The sequence below is a fragment of the Danaus plexippus genome, chromosome 19 (genome assembly GCF_018135715.1).
Source record: "Danaus plexippus chromosome 19, MEX_DaPlex, whole genome shotgun sequence".
Classification (NCBI taxonomy): Eukaryota; Metazoa; Arthropoda; class Insecta; order Lepidoptera; family Nymphalidae; genus Danaus; species Danaus plexippus.
In genome coordinates, this window is record NC_083549.1 from 4,864,166 (window position 1) to 4,884,137 (window position 19,972).

General features: G+C 32.3%; 2 protein-coding genes across 6 annotated transcripts; one reads left to right on the top strand and one right to left on the bottom strand.

Moving 5' to 3' along the window:
• The first annotated feature begins 320 nt into the window (after positions 1 to 320).
• Positions 321 to 7,868, top strand: LOC116767931 (heterogeneous nuclear ribonucleoprotein M-like). Of its 5 annotated transcripts, XM_061523660.1 has the most exons (15): positions 321 to 464; positions 587 to 772; positions 880 to 1,042; positions 1,196 to 1,286; positions 1,372 to 1,489; positions 1,564 to 1,710; positions 1,855 to 2,196; positions 2,299 to 2,524; positions 2,885 to 2,988; positions 3,168 to 3,303; positions 4,080 to 4,150; positions 5,585 to 6,842; positions 7,179 to 7,329; positions 7,520 to 7,597; positions 7,785 to 7,868. In XM_061523660.1, the coding sequence occupies exons 2-11, from the start codon at positions 590 to 592 to the stop codon at positions 4,133 to 4,135; spliced, it is 1,566 nt and encodes a 521-aa protein (XP_061379644.1). In that variant the 5' UTR covers positions 321 to 464; positions 587 to 589; the 3' UTR covers positions 4,136 to 4,150; positions 5,585 to 6,842; positions 7,179 to 7,329; positions 7,520 to 7,597; positions 7,785 to 7,868. The 5 variants fall into 5 exon arrangements, with proteins under 5 accessions (XP_061379644.1, XP_061379642.1, XP_032514369.1 ...); XM_061523658.1 differs by having other exon boundaries at positions 7,520 to 7,868; XM_032658478.2 differs by having other exon boundaries at positions 2,299 to 2,509; positions 7,520 to 7,868.
• Positions 6,291 to 19,367, bottom strand: LOC116768211 (uncharacterized). The gene is made up of 10 exons (XM_061523627.1): positions 19,335 to 19,367; positions 19,135 to 19,253; positions 15,659 to 15,773; positions 15,394 to 15,563; positions 15,019 to 15,124; positions 14,644 to 14,795; positions 13,877 to 14,001; positions 13,470 to 13,763; positions 7,929 to 8,002; positions 6,291 to 6,425 (listed from the first exon to the last, which is right to left on the bottom strand). Exons 1-10 carry the CDS (start codon positions 19,365 to 19,367, stop codon positions 6,291 to 6,293), a joined length of 1,323 nt encoding a protein of 440 aa, XP_061379611.1.
• Positions 19,368 to 19,972: the final 605 nt, after the last annotated feature.

A 19,972-nucleotide genomic window follows, 5' to 3' on the forward strand; every position in this document is an offset into this window, starting at 1 on the left:
TCGATAAAATACCGTAGACAAATAAAATATAAAATAAAACTCTCTTTTTCTATAACATTATTCATATAAGCAAGCAAAAAAAAAATTTAAAGAAATTACATAATAACAATTTTTAGGACAACGAGATGAAAAGGAAAAATTAACCTTATGCAGTAAGATACTGACTGTGAATCAAAATTTTGAAAATGTATGGTTTAAATGAGTTTATTTTGAAAAAATTGCTTCACTTAATACAAAAAAATAATATTTTGTGTTTATAAATAGTTGTCCATAATGTATCATTTCACTTTTACCAATTAGAATATAATCTGTCATGAGATTGTAACCTCATGATATCGATAGTTCGCCATCTTGTTTTTAAAATACTTTAGTAGGATAAACCTTTTCGCGCGAAACTGTAGTTATTTGCTAAATTTTAACTTGAATTAAATTAAGGTCTGTGCAATTTATATATTCGTTATAAGGTAAATACATTCATTTATCTTCTTAATTTGTAAGATCCTTCGGCTTACACATTACGGTTGTTTACCGGTGAGATACGTAATAAGTGAATGTTGAAATAGTTCTCATAATGTTTTACATGTAGATTATGGACAGCCAAAGAGAGAAGGAGAGGGACCGGTCAAGACGAGGGGACAGACCCTCAAGGTTCTCAGATGCACCGAGAGATCGTTCCAACGACCGTGATAGATCGGAGGGGAAACGATTATTTGTCTCAAACATACCTTATGAATTTCGCTGGACAGAACTAAAAGACTTATTCAAAGAGAAGGTATGTGTGGTATTGTATTATATGTCAAAGCATGTCAAAGGACTTTTATATATATCTAATTCTATGTTATATAGGAATCATCAACATTTTAAAAATTATGTTTATAGGTTGGTGATGTAGCCTATGTTGAACTTTTTAATGATGAAAATGGAAAACCAAGAGGATGTGGTGTTGTGGAATTCTCAAATTCTGAAGCTATGAAGAAAGCCCTTTTTGTAATGCATAGATATGAATTGAATGGAAGGAAACTTGTTTTAAAAGAAGAAACAGGTTTGAATTAATTTTATTAGATAAATCGAAATTCACTTAATTATTTATGTTATATTTAAAGAATGTCAGTACAATATTGGAAGTATAATTTACTAATAGCAAGTCATTTTACAGTTACTGTTATTACTTCATAAGTAAATTCATTTATTTTAGATTATCTTTCAGGTAATGAGAGAAACAGATTAAACTCTGTCAGGTCTGGCGGTGGGGGTGGTGGGAGAAATATGAGAGAAGATAAAGATGGGTGAGCATATTGAGTTTCAGAATTTTTTCTCATAGAAATATATCAGAGGACAATTAAATAAAGTTTGATGTGTTTTTTATAATAGATGGGGAGTTAACAAGCCAAGGGAACCAGAAAATTTTAATACTTATGGTTTAAGTCTACAGTTCTTAGAATCCATAAATGTGCAGCCGCCTTTAGTAAAAAAAGTTTTTGTTGCAAATGTAAGCATATTATATATTAATGTATGAATAGATTAAAATTTTCTTGTGATGTTACAATAAGATTATTTTTTCAGCTGGACTATAAAGCAGATAGAGCTAAAATTAAGGAAGTATTTAAAATGGCTGGTAAAGTTAGAAACATTGATTTAGCTATTGATAAGGATGGAAACAGTAGAGGCTTTGCTGTTATTGAATATGATCATCCTGTAGAAGCTGTACAGGTAGTGGAAGTTAACTTAAAACATTCTTTATATCATATTGAAATTTATTAATTAATTTTTTATTAATTAATTAATTTTTAATTTTAAATTTTATTTAAACCAATGTCAATATTTTATATATGTAGATCAAATAATTTTTTCCAGGCAATATCAATGTTTGACAAACAAATGTTATATGAGCGTAGAATGACAGTAAGAATGGATAGGGGAGTGACAGACAAATCAGAGCTGAGATTGCCAGAAGGTTTGAAAAGCATTGGTATAGGATTGGGACCAAATGGCGAACCCCTCAGAGATGTAGCAAGAAACCTACCTCAGAATACATCCACAAATAACTTGAGTCTTGGAAGTACAGGCTCTGCAATAGGTGCTGGAGTTTTAGGTGCAGTTCCCACTGCTGGGGTGGGATTGAATGGTCTTGGAGCAAGCCTGTCAGCAAATACTTTGGGAACCAATGCTGCTCTTAGTAACAGTCTAGGCTTACAGGTTAGAATTAGTAAACATATAATGATTCATGACTTCATTTTGGGTCCAATAAGAAAACTGCTTTTTTTTCCATGTGTTTTTATTATTAATTGTCCTTTTCAGGCCTTAGGACTGACTGGTCTTGGTGCCTTACAAAATCAACTTCTTCAACAAGGTCTGACTGCAAATGATCTAGCCACAGTACTCACACAGGCCCAGGCTGCTAATGTTAACTCCAACAACCTATCTCTGGGTACCCCGGATATGGGTAGTGGTGTACTCGGAAATTCAGGCTTGGGCAATAACGTTCTGGGCGCAAATTCCTCTTTAAGTAGTGGGTCACTTTCAGGTATTCATAGTTATAAATGCATGCATTTTATAACTATAGTAACAATAATTGAAAACTTGTTAATTTTCTTTATTTCATTTAAGAAAAAATGGTTTCATTAGAAAAAAAATTTATGCCATTTTTTTCATAATTATGTAATTTAAAATAATATTTTGAATAATCTGGATGATAAATGTGATTCATGCTTGCGACTAAAGAAGTGCTATCTGGCATAGAAATACATATTAGAGCCTATATTTTAAAATATATATATATTTATATTTCAGCATCTATGTGTTAGGGAATGGGAATTTATATAAATAGTTATTGTAGAGAGATGGTTCTATATATAAATTGTTATATATTTTATTATATTATCAGGGACTAATCGTCAGATGGGCAGTGTGACAGTCCCAGGACAAGGGTATGGCCGTGATGGACAACAGGGGAGAGATAAACAATCAGATATTGTCATTATTACTAATGTAAATATAATTATTTTTATTTTGAGATGACTGTTATAAGTAATAAAGCTTGTGTATTGAAGCATATTTATTGTAAGTAAAGTCAGTTCAAGGTTGAATTAAGTAGTTAAATTACTGCGATTAATATAATTGTATCATTGTTTTACAGTATGTGGGTTATATATTTGTTCAATTTTCAGCTTCCGCCAACAGTGACATGGCAACTAATAAGAGAGAAGTTCAGTGAGTGTGGTGATGTAAAGTATGCTGAGATGACAGCACCCGATACAGCTATAGTAAGATTCCATAAAGAGTGGGACGCCGAGAGAGCTGTCAGTATCCTTTTAAAAACAATGAATATTAAAGAGAAATGTTCTCAATAACATTGGACATGAATTTTACATTAGAATTATAATTATAATTCATGTAAGAATTAGGTAAAAACCTAAAGCAATAAATTAAGTAATTATACATTAGTGTGTATTGGTCTATTGACTTAAGTACACTTGATACATTACTTATACCAGGGCTGTCCAGACTGGATATGTTCTAGGGCCAATAAAAATGACTAAATAAAATACATTAGGTGGCCACATAATATTTTTCAGAACTTTTCTTTTTTTATTAATTTATCTTTTACAATTCTGTCAACATCCACGTCGATATTGGTGGTAGCTAGACGTATGGCATGTTTAAGTGATGTGGCTGTTAATGCACTGTGTACCTATTGTGCGTTTCGGGGAATTGCCCAAGTAATAAAGCGTGAACAGTGACGATAGGAATGACATAGATTCGGATAGATCATCAAATAGTAATAATATTAATAAAACTTGTTGCCAGAAAATAAAACAATTTGCCCAACAATTAAGATGGGATTACAGAAGAATTAAATTTATATATGTTCTCAATAAAACTGTTAGATTAGGTTACAAAGGAAATAAAATGATTTGGCGAGCCGCATTGATTCTAGTTGCGGGCCTTTGTTTTGGACAGCACTGATTTTAACAATTAGATCTTGATGATGTTTAAAAACTACTTTCAACATTTATAAAATTGGGATTGACGGGAAACTTCTGAATTTCATTTAATAATTTCCTCAACATATTGTTCAGAAATGTTTGACAGGACCCGTATTGATGGCAGGACCATAGACGTTAGATTTTTCTGAAAGAAAAAAATAAAGGTATGTAATATTGATATAAAATTTTAATATAATGTCGTGGGCACATAAAATTCTCTAACTACTTGGGCTTCGTTTCTTTAGGTTGTCATTTTATTAGGAAATTATAGGAATCTAGCCTTGTCTATTGTTTCAATATTTTGCTTGAGATGATTTACTTCTTGTTAGAAAGATAGGTTCTAAGTATTTTGGTTTTCTATATTTTATGTTAAATAACCAGTTTAAGTATTCGCATTGTTTATTTGACATAATACTACGTATTCCAAACTATTTTTCATCAATTACTTGGCTTCTTTTGAAGACTTACCTTATACATGTGGAGTTTGCCTTGGAAGTTCGGTTTTATATCTATTAGGTATTATTATATATTAATATTGCCATGTTTTTATTGTGAGGCTCTTTAACCATGATCGTTTATGCGTTTTATAAATTAAAAATCATAAATTTTATTATAATTTAATTTTTTTTCTCTTCCATTCATACTCTTTTTTTTTTAATATTATTTGTATTTCAATTTCTGGTTCCCTTCGGCTGAATAAATGACTTCGGTTCCGTAAAACTGTAATGTTGCGTATATTTTTGAAATTAATTTTATTTCATAATCTTTTTCAAATGGAATTGGTACGGTGACACGTATTTTCATGCAGAATTATAATATAAAGTAACGGTTATTTTCCTTTCCCATATATTTCTAATTTGACGACAACGTGACGGAACCGTGTAATATCAAATCTAATGTGCTTATTCCGAGTTGGCACCCTCACATTACATACACGGAATATTCCGGGTTTTCATTCATGAATCTTTGGCCATTTTGATATTGACATGGCTTATATAATAAAAAAACGGTAAACGGTTCGTATTTAGTGTGAGGATGCAAACTTGGACCTTGCATCTTGTAGTCACAAAACCAAAAAGTAAGTGACCGAATGAAAAGTCCCTCTCGAGTTGTGCAATCTTTCTTGGGGCTCTTGTTAACTTCGTTGTTAAGATGCTCTGTTCAAACATTACATCTGTGAGAATTCTCAATATTTAATTATATTACATCATTTTTCATATATAGCGGTATTTCTTTGTGGATAGTATGAATTCCTATAAGAAAGTAATGAAACGTTTCTACAAGGAAGTAATGGGTTGTGGCTATGGGGAAGAAATGGTATGTGGCTATGAGGGAGTATAAGTATTTCATCTTCGACCCTTGTTTCTGTTATTTCTGTTGGACTATGTATCTGTTTTAATACCGAGGTCACCGTATCCATGCTATTTCGAAAAGATTTTTTTTTAAGTTTACAAAAGGGATTGCATTAGTCTCATGCAATGTGGGTGATATGCGTCTCAAACTTCTGACATTAACTATTTCATAAAACAGTCTGTCTGTTGACGTAACGTCGTTTTTGTAGTAAGGTCGATAAAATTAAATTGTTTTTGTGTTTTCAGGAATGTGGTATTGAAGTTGGTCTCTTGGTCGAAAACAGCTTGTCATCATCGTCTTACATCTGCTGCGTAAAATGTTCCATTTTTTTCCCTAGTAATTCTCTCTTCATAGGCGTTTAACTTGACAAATGTATTTAGGTTAGTTTAGTTTAAGTCTCATGATTTCTGTGTACGCCAGCTGGTCTAATAAATGAGTCATTTTTTATAATAGCCACGATAACTCAATTTTATTCCATTAACAATATTGTCTAGGCATTTTATGGTGTAACAGATATTAGGTTTAATGCTTTTAATTTAATTAGTGATTGTCCTGATGATGAGCAATCAAGGTCGCTAAATGTTTTTATGTCGTGTATTCTACGAGCTGGATATGGCTTTCGAAAATGGGGTCGTTTAATACATTAATAAAGTTGGACTAATAAAATACATTGAGATTTTTAATATTTTTGTTCTAATTTTAATTGACCATCAAGTTTTTGGAATTTTGTTACGATATGCTATTTATATCAACAAATTTCCTTGAAAAAAAGTGCTACAAAGCTATGGTTATGACTATATTATGGTTGATTGAAGTTGCCGAATCATAACATTTTTTTTTAGCTTTTATATATGTTCACTTTAATAGGTTTACATCCGAATATATTATGATTAAGGATGGGACTGCACAGAACACTTGGTATTCTGATTCAAAATACAATTTAGTGTCTAGTTAGTCGAAAAGCATAGTTTGTTTTTCGTCACCTTTCACATTTGCCATTATTGCATGTGGGAATTGCATTTCTAAATCAGAATGATGACTGTCTCGGGATGAGAAGTGAGAAATATCATTTTTGGGGCGATTGAACTACATTGAATTTTCTGAGTTGACTAAAATTGATTTGGCTTAGGTGGCAAAATATTGAATTACTGTTCCAAACTGCGTAAACTTATTCTCGAATGTGAAAAATATCGCTCACATCTCGTATTTCATATTTTATTGCATTTCTAACATCCTACGGACACATGTTGTCACCTACAAATGACAGGGGAAATAGGAAGAATTGAACAAATGCTCATCAAGTTGCATATTGTAGGCATTATTTGCGTAACATATAAATTCCGTTTGAATAAATCTAGAACTAATAAAAATCATTGCAAGTTGAAATTTTGGTAAAGTATAAGTGTTGGTGCATCGTCATTCGTCGTCCAACTTTGAACTTTGAAGAAGGGATATCTTAAGGCCAATGTTCTTCGCCCGCATTGAACGCGTTTTGTTTTAATGGTAAGTTTTTGTGATCGAATTTGGAGATTTTTTTACTTGTTCCATAGGGTATGCATGGATGTTCTAAAATTCAGTATTTCGTTATCTCGGAAGTCTTGTAATTTTGGAGGTAACTCCAACCAAACATTGGAATGTCGTTTTATCTCCATTCCGAAAAGATATCGTGTTGATTGGTCTGCGACACATCGTATTCCTCTCATTATAATGAAAATCGTGCTGGGTGGTGATTTTATTCGAAACATCAAACTCAATATCATTCGACTACGGGTTTTATTTTGTATAGTAACCTTCATGATTTTATATATAAATATTAAGCAAATTTTTTACCGTTTTCAGAATAGAAATGGTTTTACGAAAATCATGGGCACAAAAATGATTTGACAATGTTATTTTGGACAATATGGAAGAAGCGTTGCTTTGTAGAAATTTGGATTGACAAACGGTTAAACAAGCAAACCTTTCCAAAAATTCATTGCACCAAACAGAGGTAAATATATAAAATAGTAAATACACCCAGCCTTTCTTTATAGAATAAGTAGTTTAATATTCTCAGATTTTGGTCTTTTAAATTATTTCTAGACCTTCCAAAAATTTGTAGAGATGTTACAGTAATCACTGCTTTCGTTAAATAACAATCCAACTATCATCAAAATATGTGTAATTTTATATATTTTTAGGTCAAAGGATATGAGGGTATGATGAGATTTACATAAAAATAAATGATATTGAACATGCGATTCACATTCACATTGATAGTAAGTAAAAGTTTATTTAAATCTTAAATGATAGGCAAAAACGGACAATTAATGAGATTTTGTCACAAAAATGTAAGTTGGTTTTTACAAACCACTAAAAAAACCATCGTAAAATATTTGGAATCTTTAATTTAGTGCATATACAGTTAGTTGTAGGATGTGCTAAAAAATGTTTATTTTTTCGCAGGAGGAGACCAGAATATTCATTTCAATATATTTAATAGCATTTGTCTAATACATGTATGTATACGAAATAAATATTGATTTATTATTATTATTTTATTTAAACCACACGTAATAATTTCAATATGAAAAATATTATGATTTTTGCTATTAGTAATAATATTTCCACCAGGGATATTATTGAGCTGCCAATGCATAAATTTACGACGCCGCCAATTCTCACTGAAATTTAAAAAAAAAACCTTCAATTAATAGGTACGTGACTTACAAAGTTTTCTGTGACGGAACGTTGGTATTGGAATTTGTCTTTTTCGGTGTCTGAATTTTAAGAACAATTAAATTTTATCATAAGTAGGCAGACATGCGTATTACATACAATATATGTTTATAAAGTTGGTTTTGTGAGAAAACAAAAATTATAGTGACCCCGGATTATAGAGTCCCTTTAAATTTAGCAAAAAATATGTTTATAAATACTTTTCGCTTCTTATTTTGGATAATGGGAGTCTTGAAAAGAATTCCTTTTTGGTTTATACGTAAAAAAAACTATTTATTTAAGTAAAGCAACAATGTTTACAATAATAACATTAGAATTGTATAATAGATATATCCATATCATATATTTATGTTAAATAGGAGTGGATCTAGTATTAAACCGAGAATTTATCGAAACGAAAACACTGGCGGCACTTCCCAAAACTACCTTTGGCCCTCGTTTAAATACATCGAACCATCTATGCAAATTATTACGTACAGACCAGTAAAGCAGTAGAAAAATATAGTCAACACAACCGATAGCTTTCTAGAATTCAATATCAATTTCGTCAATATGATGCTTTTAATCCATTGACTACAAAGTACAAAACAATTTGAAAATAACAATAGATTTCTTGGGGTTGAAAGTTTGCACATGAAACCATGTTGGTCAAGCGGTATAGATTTATGAATAACAGGTGCAATTTAATTAGTTACTGCTTTCTCGAAGGTTTTATTTATGGTGTGAAAAATAGATAGGGGTTCATAGTTTTGAGTAATGTTTCTTAATCTCTTGTTATGAAGTGGTACGATAAATGCCTCCCTTTACCTGGAAGGGAGGAGGCAAGAGTCGTTAAAAGATTTGATTAAGGGTTCGATTAAATTTTTAGTGCAGTGTATAAAGACTGAGAGGAATTTTATCACATCATAATGGATGGTAATCCATTTGAGGGAGCCATTTTCTTTATTACTGATAAAATATAAACTTTTCTGACTACAACCTTTTCCATAAATTCTTCAGATTTAGGCGTGGTTGAGTAAACGCTTTCATATTTTGAAAGTTATGTCGTACTCTCTCCCTTAAAAGGGCGCACTACCGACTAAAACCTCACGTGTGTCCCACGCGTCGCTCGTCTGCTAGGCAACAGGCCCGCAAGGCGATTCTGCACTGGTCTAGCAACGGTTGTCCCACACAAGAGACCATTTCCTCTTGGCCTTCTCATGTCTAATCAGTAACGACACCAGTACTACGCTGTGCATTCGCGGGGCCTCTGACCGTAAGGTGGCAGACGTCCTGTCTCCTCAAAGCGGTAGACGGCGCTCATGCGCTATCGAACTTCTGTCCACGGCTCTTCCCTTGCTGGATATTCCACCAATGTGTGATGAGCTATATCGTCATCGCAGGAGCAATGATGGCATCTTTAGAACGATTCCCTTCGAATTGCGAACAGATAGTGAAAAAAACATCTTTATCCGGTTAATACCTGAACGATTCGAAACGTCAAGCTTCCATTTCAGGAACAAACCAATTCAGCTGTGGGAGCTGTGGGGGCTATCAGCAGTTTATTTGATCCTGTAGTCGCCACCGTGCATCTGCTCTTTTAGTACAGTTGGCATCCTGAACACGAATCGCTACCTCTCCGATTCGGAGTATTATTCCTTCAGGCCGTTTTCTTCGGGGACTGTGAAAGAATACCTAAAGCCTTTATTTTTTTCTAGTGCTACCCTTAGGCTTTGATTTGTTATGAAAAAACTATTAATCAAATGAAATAAACTTTTATTATATATAAAACAAACGTTTATCACAAAAAATCTTCTAAAATTTTACTTTTCTGGTCTTTTTAATAGGGAACTCTATTATAAGGTTATCAAAGTGGATGTTTTCACTAATTTCGTTTTCTACTGACAAAGTGGCCAAGTTTGTCAAGCTAGATTGAGATAGGTTTGATCAGCTTCAGCATTGAAAAACTCCTCTTCCTACTAACAATCGTTATACCGTAAATAATATTAACAGTGCTATCCATACATTTGAATACATTTCTTGTAAGTTGCGATCTTTAATGAAATTAATAACAATAATAAGAGTAACCAAATTCTGATCCGGCAAAAATGATATCAGAATCAATAGTTAATCACACAACATACCTACAACCGCCTTTATCAGATTTAGAACTCACAGTTAATTTTAACTGGCGAACACCACAGAGTTTGAAAAGACTAAGTTTTTCGGGAAACTATTTAATCTTTATATATTAAAGAAAGTCGTGCTAGTTCCACTATTTATAACTCAAGAACGGCTGTACGGGTTTGGCTGAAAATTAATGGAGATATAGCTTGGAACAAGGGAAAGGACATATAAGTATTTCATCCGATTGAAAAAGAAATACAAAATAAGTGGTTCATATCCAAAATCTTCGTATCTACTGTCTTTAAGGAGGAATAAAGTTTCGCCCGGTAAGCTACACATTTCTAATTCTGAAACTAATGCAGACGAAGTCGCGGGCAAAAACTAGTATTGGGTAAAAAAGACTACGACTGAGTAATCATTTAACTGTTCGAAGTGAAGAAAAAGTCGCTGAAATAAATGTAGTATTTTATAGAGATAGATTATGGGATTCTACATGATTGGGAACTCCCGGCAAATTAAACGAATTGCATGCATTGCCCCGATCGAACAGATTCGATATTACTTTCTGTTGCAGCAAAATAATCTTAATGTTAGGAAATAAAGATTTTTTTTGCTTAATTTACTGAATTTACGAGTAAGTAGATCTCGCAGTAAGGAAAGGGCGCAGCTCCCTGGTTTGTTGCGCCCTATACCAACGCCGATGCTGTGTTGAAGAATTATTTGTTACTACTTCTTTTATTTTTCTGCATTGTTTATCCGTCTGTGTGCCACTAAATTGACAAAGTCTTCCTTAAATTTTTGCCTCTGCTCTCTGTCATTTGCCACTTTTGTCCATGTGTTGCGTGCTGAGTTCTTTATGTTGTCAAGCCAACGTCAAAATGGTCTGGTTTCCTTTTCATGTTATTAGTAAACCAGTTCATAACCAATTTTGACCACTTATCTTTATCTCTAATTGTATTTCCTGTTTATTTCCATTTTGGACTTTTTTCTTGTTCTGAAATCTTTGGTTTTGGTTCGTTTCTTTATGTCCGAAATTTTTATTTTATATAGTTGTCTTAGACCTAGCATACTTCTTACCATTGAGTGATGTCAAGTTTCTAGTTTTTTTCAAGAGTGATCACGAACGGTCTTGCGCGAAGACACGACGAATTCCAACCACCGGAACAGACTGGGTTTCGGAGCGAATACGGCACCATAGACCATATTCACATGGTGCGGCAAATTATACAGAAGACCGAAGTGTATAATCAGCCCCTGTGTCTAGCATTCGTGGACTATGAGAAAGACTTTTACTCGATTGCAACCTGGTCTGTTCTGGAGTCTCTGCAGCGTTGCCAAGTTGATTGGCGGTATATCCAAGTGATAAGATGTCTCTACGAAGCCGCTACCATGTCCGTACAAATACAGAATCAGCAAACTAGTCCCATACCGTTGCATCGAGGAGTGAGACAAGGGGACGTTATCTCCCCGAAATTGTTCACAAATGCAATGGAGGATATGTTTAAGACGGGGCATCTACATCAATGGCGAACACATCTGTCACTTGCGATTTGCAGACGACAACGTCGTCATGGCAGAAATGCTGCAGGACCTACAACAGATGCTTGATGACCTGGCTGACTCTTCTATACGCATGGGCCTACGGATGAACTTGGACAAAACCAAGGTCATGTTCAATGAACATGTTCTACCGGAACCGATTGCAGTTGACGGTGTCGTTCTCAAGGTTATTCAAAAATATGTCTATCTGGGGCAAATATTGTAGTTGGGAAGAAACAATTTCGAGAACTAGGTGAGTAGAAGAGTTTGGATACTAACGGCACGGCTAGTTCACCAACTCAAAGTCGCTCAACGAGCTATGGAAAGGTCTATGCTCGGCGTTTCTCTAAGGGATCGCATCAGAAATGAGGTAATTCGGCAGAGAACCAAAGTAATCGACATTGCCGAAAGTGGCAGTGGGCTGGCCATATTAGCCGCAGAACCAATAACCGTTGGAGTAAACGAGTTCTTGAGTGGAAACCGCGTCTCGGCAAACGTAGTGTAGGATATCCTCAGGCAAGGTGGAGTGACGATTTGCTCAAGATGGCTGGCAGGAGCTGGATGCCAGTAGCCGAAAATCGATCTCAGTTGCGTGCAATTGGAGAGGGCTATGTTCAGCAGTGGACTAATATAGGCTGATCATGATGATGATGATCATCGCATGATATGCATTTTCATTTAGAGCCAGGGGTATTTAATTCCTCATCAATCTTAACATAGTTATTATGATAATAAGGCCCACAAACTAACATTTAATACTTTTTGGGAATCAACTAGGCATACTGAGACGTGAAACCCAATATTTACATGCTGTTAGGTAGTAACCAACGTTCATGGAGGTCTGCAACATAAGGGTTGTTGCGAATGCGATGCCAATCTTGTTTTAAAAAGAGGGAGAGGAGGGTGCGAAAAGGGAAAAGACAACCAGCTCTAGTATTTATTGGATGAAACGTAGTCATTTTATACTATTTAACGCCGATCTTCTGTGAAAGGGTGGTTGGTACATTCCTTTGGTCGAGCCAGCCCATGTTCGTGCTGTAGCAACTTGACCACAGATAGGCTCTACCACATATCAAACGCAATACGCCAATGATACTGGCATTGTACGCCGTTAAAAGTATGGTATTTGTACCGAGTCAATGTCAAATTTTCGAGTCTTAGCACTTCTAATAGTATACAAAACTGCATCTTAAGCAATGATATTTTCAAAGTAGTCAATGTTTTATATTAACGGAAATATATATTATAATTATAGTATAAGTTTGAAAGTGTAGAGTATTGATAGAGTAAAAGATTGTAACGAATGAAGAAATTAAACACACTGACGTTAAATAAAAAAAAAAAGAGAGTTAAGTGTAGGTACATCTTAATACATGTTGGACAGTTTGACAACAGAGATCTTTATTGAAAAGATGAGATAAAAACGAATTTTGGACTAACCGGTGAATGTTAGCTCTATAAACAATTTTGCGCCATACAGACTCACGGGATAAAAGTTAAGACAGAGTTTTGGTTCTGAAATAACATCGCGGGCACTTCATGAGTGGTCGTAGAGTAGTGTAAAAGTGATCGTGTCCAACAAAATAATAATTTTATATAACAAAATACTTCTCAAGATTTTTGGAAATGGAACTATGGAACTTCGAAAATGTTAGAATAAAATGGAGTAAAAAAAAAGTTGTAGAAAACAACATTGTTTCTAGTACAAATTGCAGGAAACAACAACTATGCTTACGCCACGAATTTAAAAATGGAAATGATACTCACAGATGATATCATAGAAGTTAAAAATAATGTCTCGCACAAATCGTACTTTTGGAAAAGATGTTATTTTAATTTTCATGATTCTTATTCCAGACTGCTGTTTAAAGTTCTCATGATCTCTATAATATAAGTCCAGTTCGCAAGTGTTAAGGCAACCGCAATCCCTTGATGTAATTGGTAGATCCTTGTGATGATTAAATTTCTTCAATGTTTCTTTTAATGTTGACAATTTTACTATTTCTTTTCTGTGATACAAAACGCACTGTAGCTCGTTGATGTAACAAATGCGCTCATTATCTGTAAATTACTAGTATGTTTACCTACTATAGACCGGTAATTGATTATTTTCTGAATAGAATAAAGCTTAGAACGGAATGAAAACTCCCAAATGTTTGAATGGAAAATTTCACCTAATGTTCTGTAGAAATGAGGGACACAACCGCATAATCTTTGGATCATTTTAATCCTGCATTCCATTATGCAATGGCTGTGTGAATAAATTGGATATCGCTTACTAATAGGCTCATTAGTGAATCTGAAATAAATTAATAATCGAGAGTATTATTCAAATTATTCAGTGAATGAAATGTTTATTTTAGTTTAGAATGTTAGAAAAAAATCTATCAAAATTATCAATAAAGACTAGTAAAATAATTTTTGTGCCATTAAACATTGTCCTTGATATTCATAATTTAATACGTCTCTAGAAACAGTAATATAATAATAAGTTGTAATATCAAATATTATAATAGAAACATTTTGTTTAGTTTCCTAATATATTTTTAATATAAATAAATAGAAAAAAACAAAATACTAAAGAGAAATGGAAAAGGTTAAAGTAATAATTGGCTATTAACAAGGTTAATTTGAGTTTGAAGAAATTTTTAGGTTAATTTGAAGAAAGAAAGAGAACTTAAATTTGTGAAAATTAGTGACCACTATAATGGTCAATAAATAGAATTAAAATTTAAAATTTAAAAAAATAGTAATAGTGTTATTGCACCAGTTGATACATTCAGAGCAAGGCCCTTGCCACATAGCTGCATCGTCAGACTACGTATGGATTCCTTTTATCGATAAATCTTTGCACATGGTAGTTTTAATATAGATTCTTGAATGTAAAACTGGAAATCCTCCGTATGTAGTGTGACGTGGCGTTGCTGAACCAGATTCTAACCTGCACTTTCGCAATTGTAGAGATGTATATCGCAGTTCATCCGAAATTCTAGTGGTCTGTACTGATAAACCAAACGACATAGCTCCCTCCACATCAAAAAGGAATGATGAGGTTGTAGTCATAGAAATATCGTCAGGACTATGAATGAAAACCTACACAATACACAGTACCATTAAGAGAATAAATACTTATTATAAAAATTGTTGTTTTCCTTTTATCATATATACAAATACCGCCATGAAACATACATTTATTTTTATTTTAAATATTAATATAATATTTTGTCATATTTAGTTATACAAAAGAAAACGACATAAATATCTATAGGGAAGCTTGGAAGTAAGTCTGTAGATATACTCATAAAAATTATTTCACCTTATAAATATCTTTATAGTTGGTAAATACGGTAAAAAAGTCGATATCGTATAACGATAGATCAATGTTTTTTTTAACATATTCTGGAACCGGTGCATTCGTTTTTCTGAAAACATGAAAAAATAAATCTACTTAAAATATAAAGAAAATTTCTTATATCCATGATATTAATCAAGTATGTAAAGACTTATTACTATATTATTATAACATATCTATTTTAATTTTTTTTTGTTTTTCATCAAATAAAATAAAGTCAAATCTTTAGTGGAAGTTAAAAGCATTTTTCTTTCTGCAAAATCTAGTCCGATAGAGAAATTCTAAAAATAAATAAATTAATACTTTCAGCAATCTTAATTGAGAGAAAATAATGCTCACCGAGGCACATCGTATACTGCAACGTTGGAATTAATCACATAACACATTCCCATTTCAGTCATTGCTGGTTCGATGGAAAGCAACCACTTGTTATTGGTGGTGAAAACATTGTTTTCGAATTTCTTAAACATTGAAGCCGCTATTGTGGCATAATCTTTTGGATCAACTGACTATTTGAATCAAGATAAATGTCGAAGAATTTAAATTCGGTTAAGCAGATATTATAGAAGATTACCAAAATTTTATCGTGTGGTTAAATACTTACGAGTTTAATATCTTCAGGCACAGACAAATCCATATGCTCTAAATTATCTAAAGCAGAAGTTGTTATGGCCCAAAAGTAGGCAAATGATTGGAACTCCGTTGCTTTGTAAGTCTCACTTTGAAAATGATAATATAAAAAACTTATAACTTCAAAAACGAAAACATTCCTTAGGGAATAATTTATAAACCTTAATATAAAGAAAATTTTTCACTTCGTTATTTTATTTAACATTTAATATAAATAGTTATCTGTCAATCCCTATCTTTGGACCGAGAAATGTGGGGGTTTCCTAATACAAGCATACACATAAGTTCAGTATCTTCAAATTCTCCGCTTCTCAGATTCATTAACGTTGGTAGTTCTCTAATATTTACGAAGTAGCAATTTTCTTGCGTGTCGAGGCATATTGAAAGTGCTTGATTCAATACACACTACTAAAGCAAATATCAGTGTAATAAACCAGATTAAGATTTATTTTTAAAATTTGAGTCCACCCCTTGACGAAACAAGAAGTTAATTTCAATCGAGGAAAGGGGCTGTATGCATATATGTATATTACAGTACTGAAAACAAGACAAGATTCAAAAGACATGCAAACTGATTATTATTTCCTAAGCTGTATATTTATATATAATATCCTTTATGATTCAAAAAATACGATAATTATAATTGAAATAAATGAAAAGTTTAACAAAGACGGTCCTATCGGATATAGGCAGTACCTGTAAGTATAGTTATAGTTATAAAAAGTAAGGTATTAAGTAGGTTATGGTGGAACTATTAACTCACAAATAAAAATAATAATAATACATAATTATAATTCATCCATCCTTAAAATCAAATCATACTCAAATAAAATTACCAACAAATACGAATGTTTTATGCGTGGGTGTTATATTTGCTGGTGATTTAAACATTGAACATATTTTTTATATCTTGTCTACAGCCCTGTTTGAATGGATTCAATATAATCGAAATCTTTATGAATATTGGTCTATTTGTAGTTTTTATGTATGCTAAATACCTACATAAATGATTGGAAATCTTTCAAATCAATACTTCCAACGGTTTTTTTAAATAGTACCAATATTAAAAAATACCTATCCATAAATTATGCTTCTTATAGTGTCACATAGTATTTGTGTATTTTCCGAGAAATATTACTATGATTATATATCAGCTTTATATATAAGCTGGTCCGCTTTTAATTTAGACAATATTCATGTTATAGGTGTTAAGAACACTTGTCAGAGTTCACTAGAGCAGTATGTTCTTTTAGGTGTATTTTAAAGTATTTTATGTTATAAATATATGTAAATACCATTAACTGTGGATGAATAGCGTTTGTTACTACAACGTGATGATCTTTCACTTCTTGCGCCATTCGTATCTTTATTTTTCAGGGTTGGTTTATAATTTTTGAAACAAAACTATATATATAGTTTGATTAACACCATTGAAAAATTAAGAGGATGTGACAAAAATAAATGTACATGTATTTCACTGTCTATTTGTGGTTTTAAAGTGGGAGGAGGAAAGTTATAAGGGCAAAAACGTGTTATATCAATTTAGGGCAAAACTACAAGTCCTAACGAAAAAAGTTAAATGGTAAAGTTGCAGGTAAAACAAAGGTATCAAACTTTTGTATTTATACTTTTTTAACTATCAAAATTTATCTATAAAATTCTAATAACTTAACTTAAATAATAATATAATAAATAAACTTAAATAACACTTTTACGAGTATGTGTTAATAATTATATCTTATCAGAAACCTTTATTCCAAATACACTACAGTGTAACCTTTGGGTTTAAAATATTAATTTTTCATCTCATTTTGTATCGGGAAATCATCTTAATTTTCAATAGGAAATTCTAGCAGCAAAGTATGCGTTTTTTTAAAGAGGTTGCTTTTTTTGTAGAATAAAATTTCTTAGCATACTATTCTTTTATATTCTGAGAAAATTTCCCGAAGTAATGTTTTTGCACCATTAAATAAAGGGATGTATAAAATAACTTAAAAGTGATAATATGACGCAAATATTTGAAGAGAAAATTTTAACTTTTCAAGCAAAAAAATTACAGTATCAGATAAACTGTAATTTTAGACATAAAAAGCTATCTTTTCCCAAAATTCTGTAAAAGGAATAAATTTTTGTAAAATATATTAATATAAAAAAAAACAAGAACTCAATTATTTGAATTTTTTAGATAAGTTTGAATGTATATGAAAAAAGTGTAAAACAAAAATTCTTAATCTCGGTTATCCACAACTTCGACGGTCAACTTTGTTGTACAGGAGTTGTAGTTTGGATGAAAATTAAATAAAATGTTTTTGCCTTCAAAACTCACTCAACAACCCCTCCCCTCGACCTTGGATTGCCCGCAAAATATTATTTTGTTATTTATCTCATATTCTCTTCTTTTACCAACGTGTTTCATCCTACTATTATTTTTTTCACATTGTAAACTTTCAGTTTATTACTGGCTGCAATGAAGTAGGAATCACAATCAGAGAATAAATTATGTGCATTTTTAAGTAAACGTCTCTGTCCCATATGTTTAAAGAGATCTAAGATTTTCGAGTTTTATTCATTTAAGTGAAACTAATATTTTTCGGATAAACTACGCGTGATTTATTTTCATTCATTGGACAGATAAAGAGGAGCATCGGTACAAGGGTTACAGAACACATCTCAGATATCAAAAATAGACGCGCGTCGACGTCAGCAGTGTGTGAACACACAATGAACAAACCAGGTCAGTGCATTCGGTTTGATAAACCACAAATCCTCGCTTGTGAAGACAAGTGTATACCGAGGTTAATCCGCGAGGCTATTGAAATTAAAAAACATCCCAATTTCAATAGAGAAGATGGCTGGAATCTATCAAAAACCTGGGACCCCTTTCTTAAAAATATAAAATCCCATGTCCATAACCACACCGCAGGACCTCGAGACACCGTAAGCGCATTCTGCCGGCATCCAGAGCGGTACGCCAGAAAATTAAGAAATCGTTGGCGGTAAATGATAAATAACAAGGGCCAACTGACAGACACTCACATCTTGTCTGCCCGTGATCACGGTTGCTGAAAAGTAACCGAAACGTCGGGAGTATGTAGTTTTTTACAAAAATAAATCACGCGTAGTTTATCTGAAAAATATTAGTTTCATCCATATGTTTAAAATTAGGTAAATCTTTGGGACTATCGTCGACCCAGAACTTTGTTCTAATGGTCCATGAATCGATTATTTCACTGCAATAAGTATTTGAGGTCAGTTAATGTTTGTAACAACCAACCTGTTTTGGATTGAGGCTTTGATATGACCTTTTAATCTATGTATTGATTGTTAAGACATTTCAAAGTTATTAGCAATATTTTGCATAGTTGTAATATATTTGATTATTTTAATTTGAACAAAAAACGATTCTACGGTTTTCAGGTCTTATTCGATTAATTTATAAATAGTTCTTACTTTACAAAATTTACCAGCTTCATGATATCTGTTTTGTAATGCGGGCACAGAGTTATCGCGGGGGAGGAAATATTCCAATCAAAATAGTTCATTTCCACACTCATAACAGTAGGCGCAGCCTGTCGTGAAACAACAAGAAATCAAGTTTCAATATTGTTTTACGTTCTTATTTTTATTAAGATTAACAACTTTATATTTACCATAAATCTTGTATATTGGACATCAAGCAACATAACCAATAGTATAATAGATACTACGATACTCAGAAACCAGAAAAATCTGTAATTAAATTAATAAACGAGTGACTGAAAAACTATTCTATATAATTTATAGTTGTATACCTGCCGTTCATAAGCCACTTAATATATCTGTTAATAAAATACTTACCTTTCAAACGATGTTATACGACTATCTACTGTATAAAATAGTCCATGGGTCGTTGCATTTTTTAATTCATCTCGTAAATAAAACATTATATCAGTTTTTTTGTTGTTCTTCCGATAGGCAATACATTTTTGTATGACACGTTTTTTAATTTTTTTTACCCTCATAAAGGATTTATTCATCGTTGGTTGTTGCTCTGATGGATTTCTAATTAGAACTGAAATTTCTATTCAACAATAGCGAGATATTAAATTACTTTTTTTCTATTGAATATAGTTTATATAAATTACGAATACGATATGAATTGATAATTTCAGTAATTTCCCTACTAATAATAAATGAAGAAAAAAATGCATAGAATTCTTTTGAATGTGATTTTTTTTTTAATTTCATAGTTAATTATGTAGTTTTTGGGCTTTACATTTATTCTCTAGTAGTTCTTTCCAAACCCATT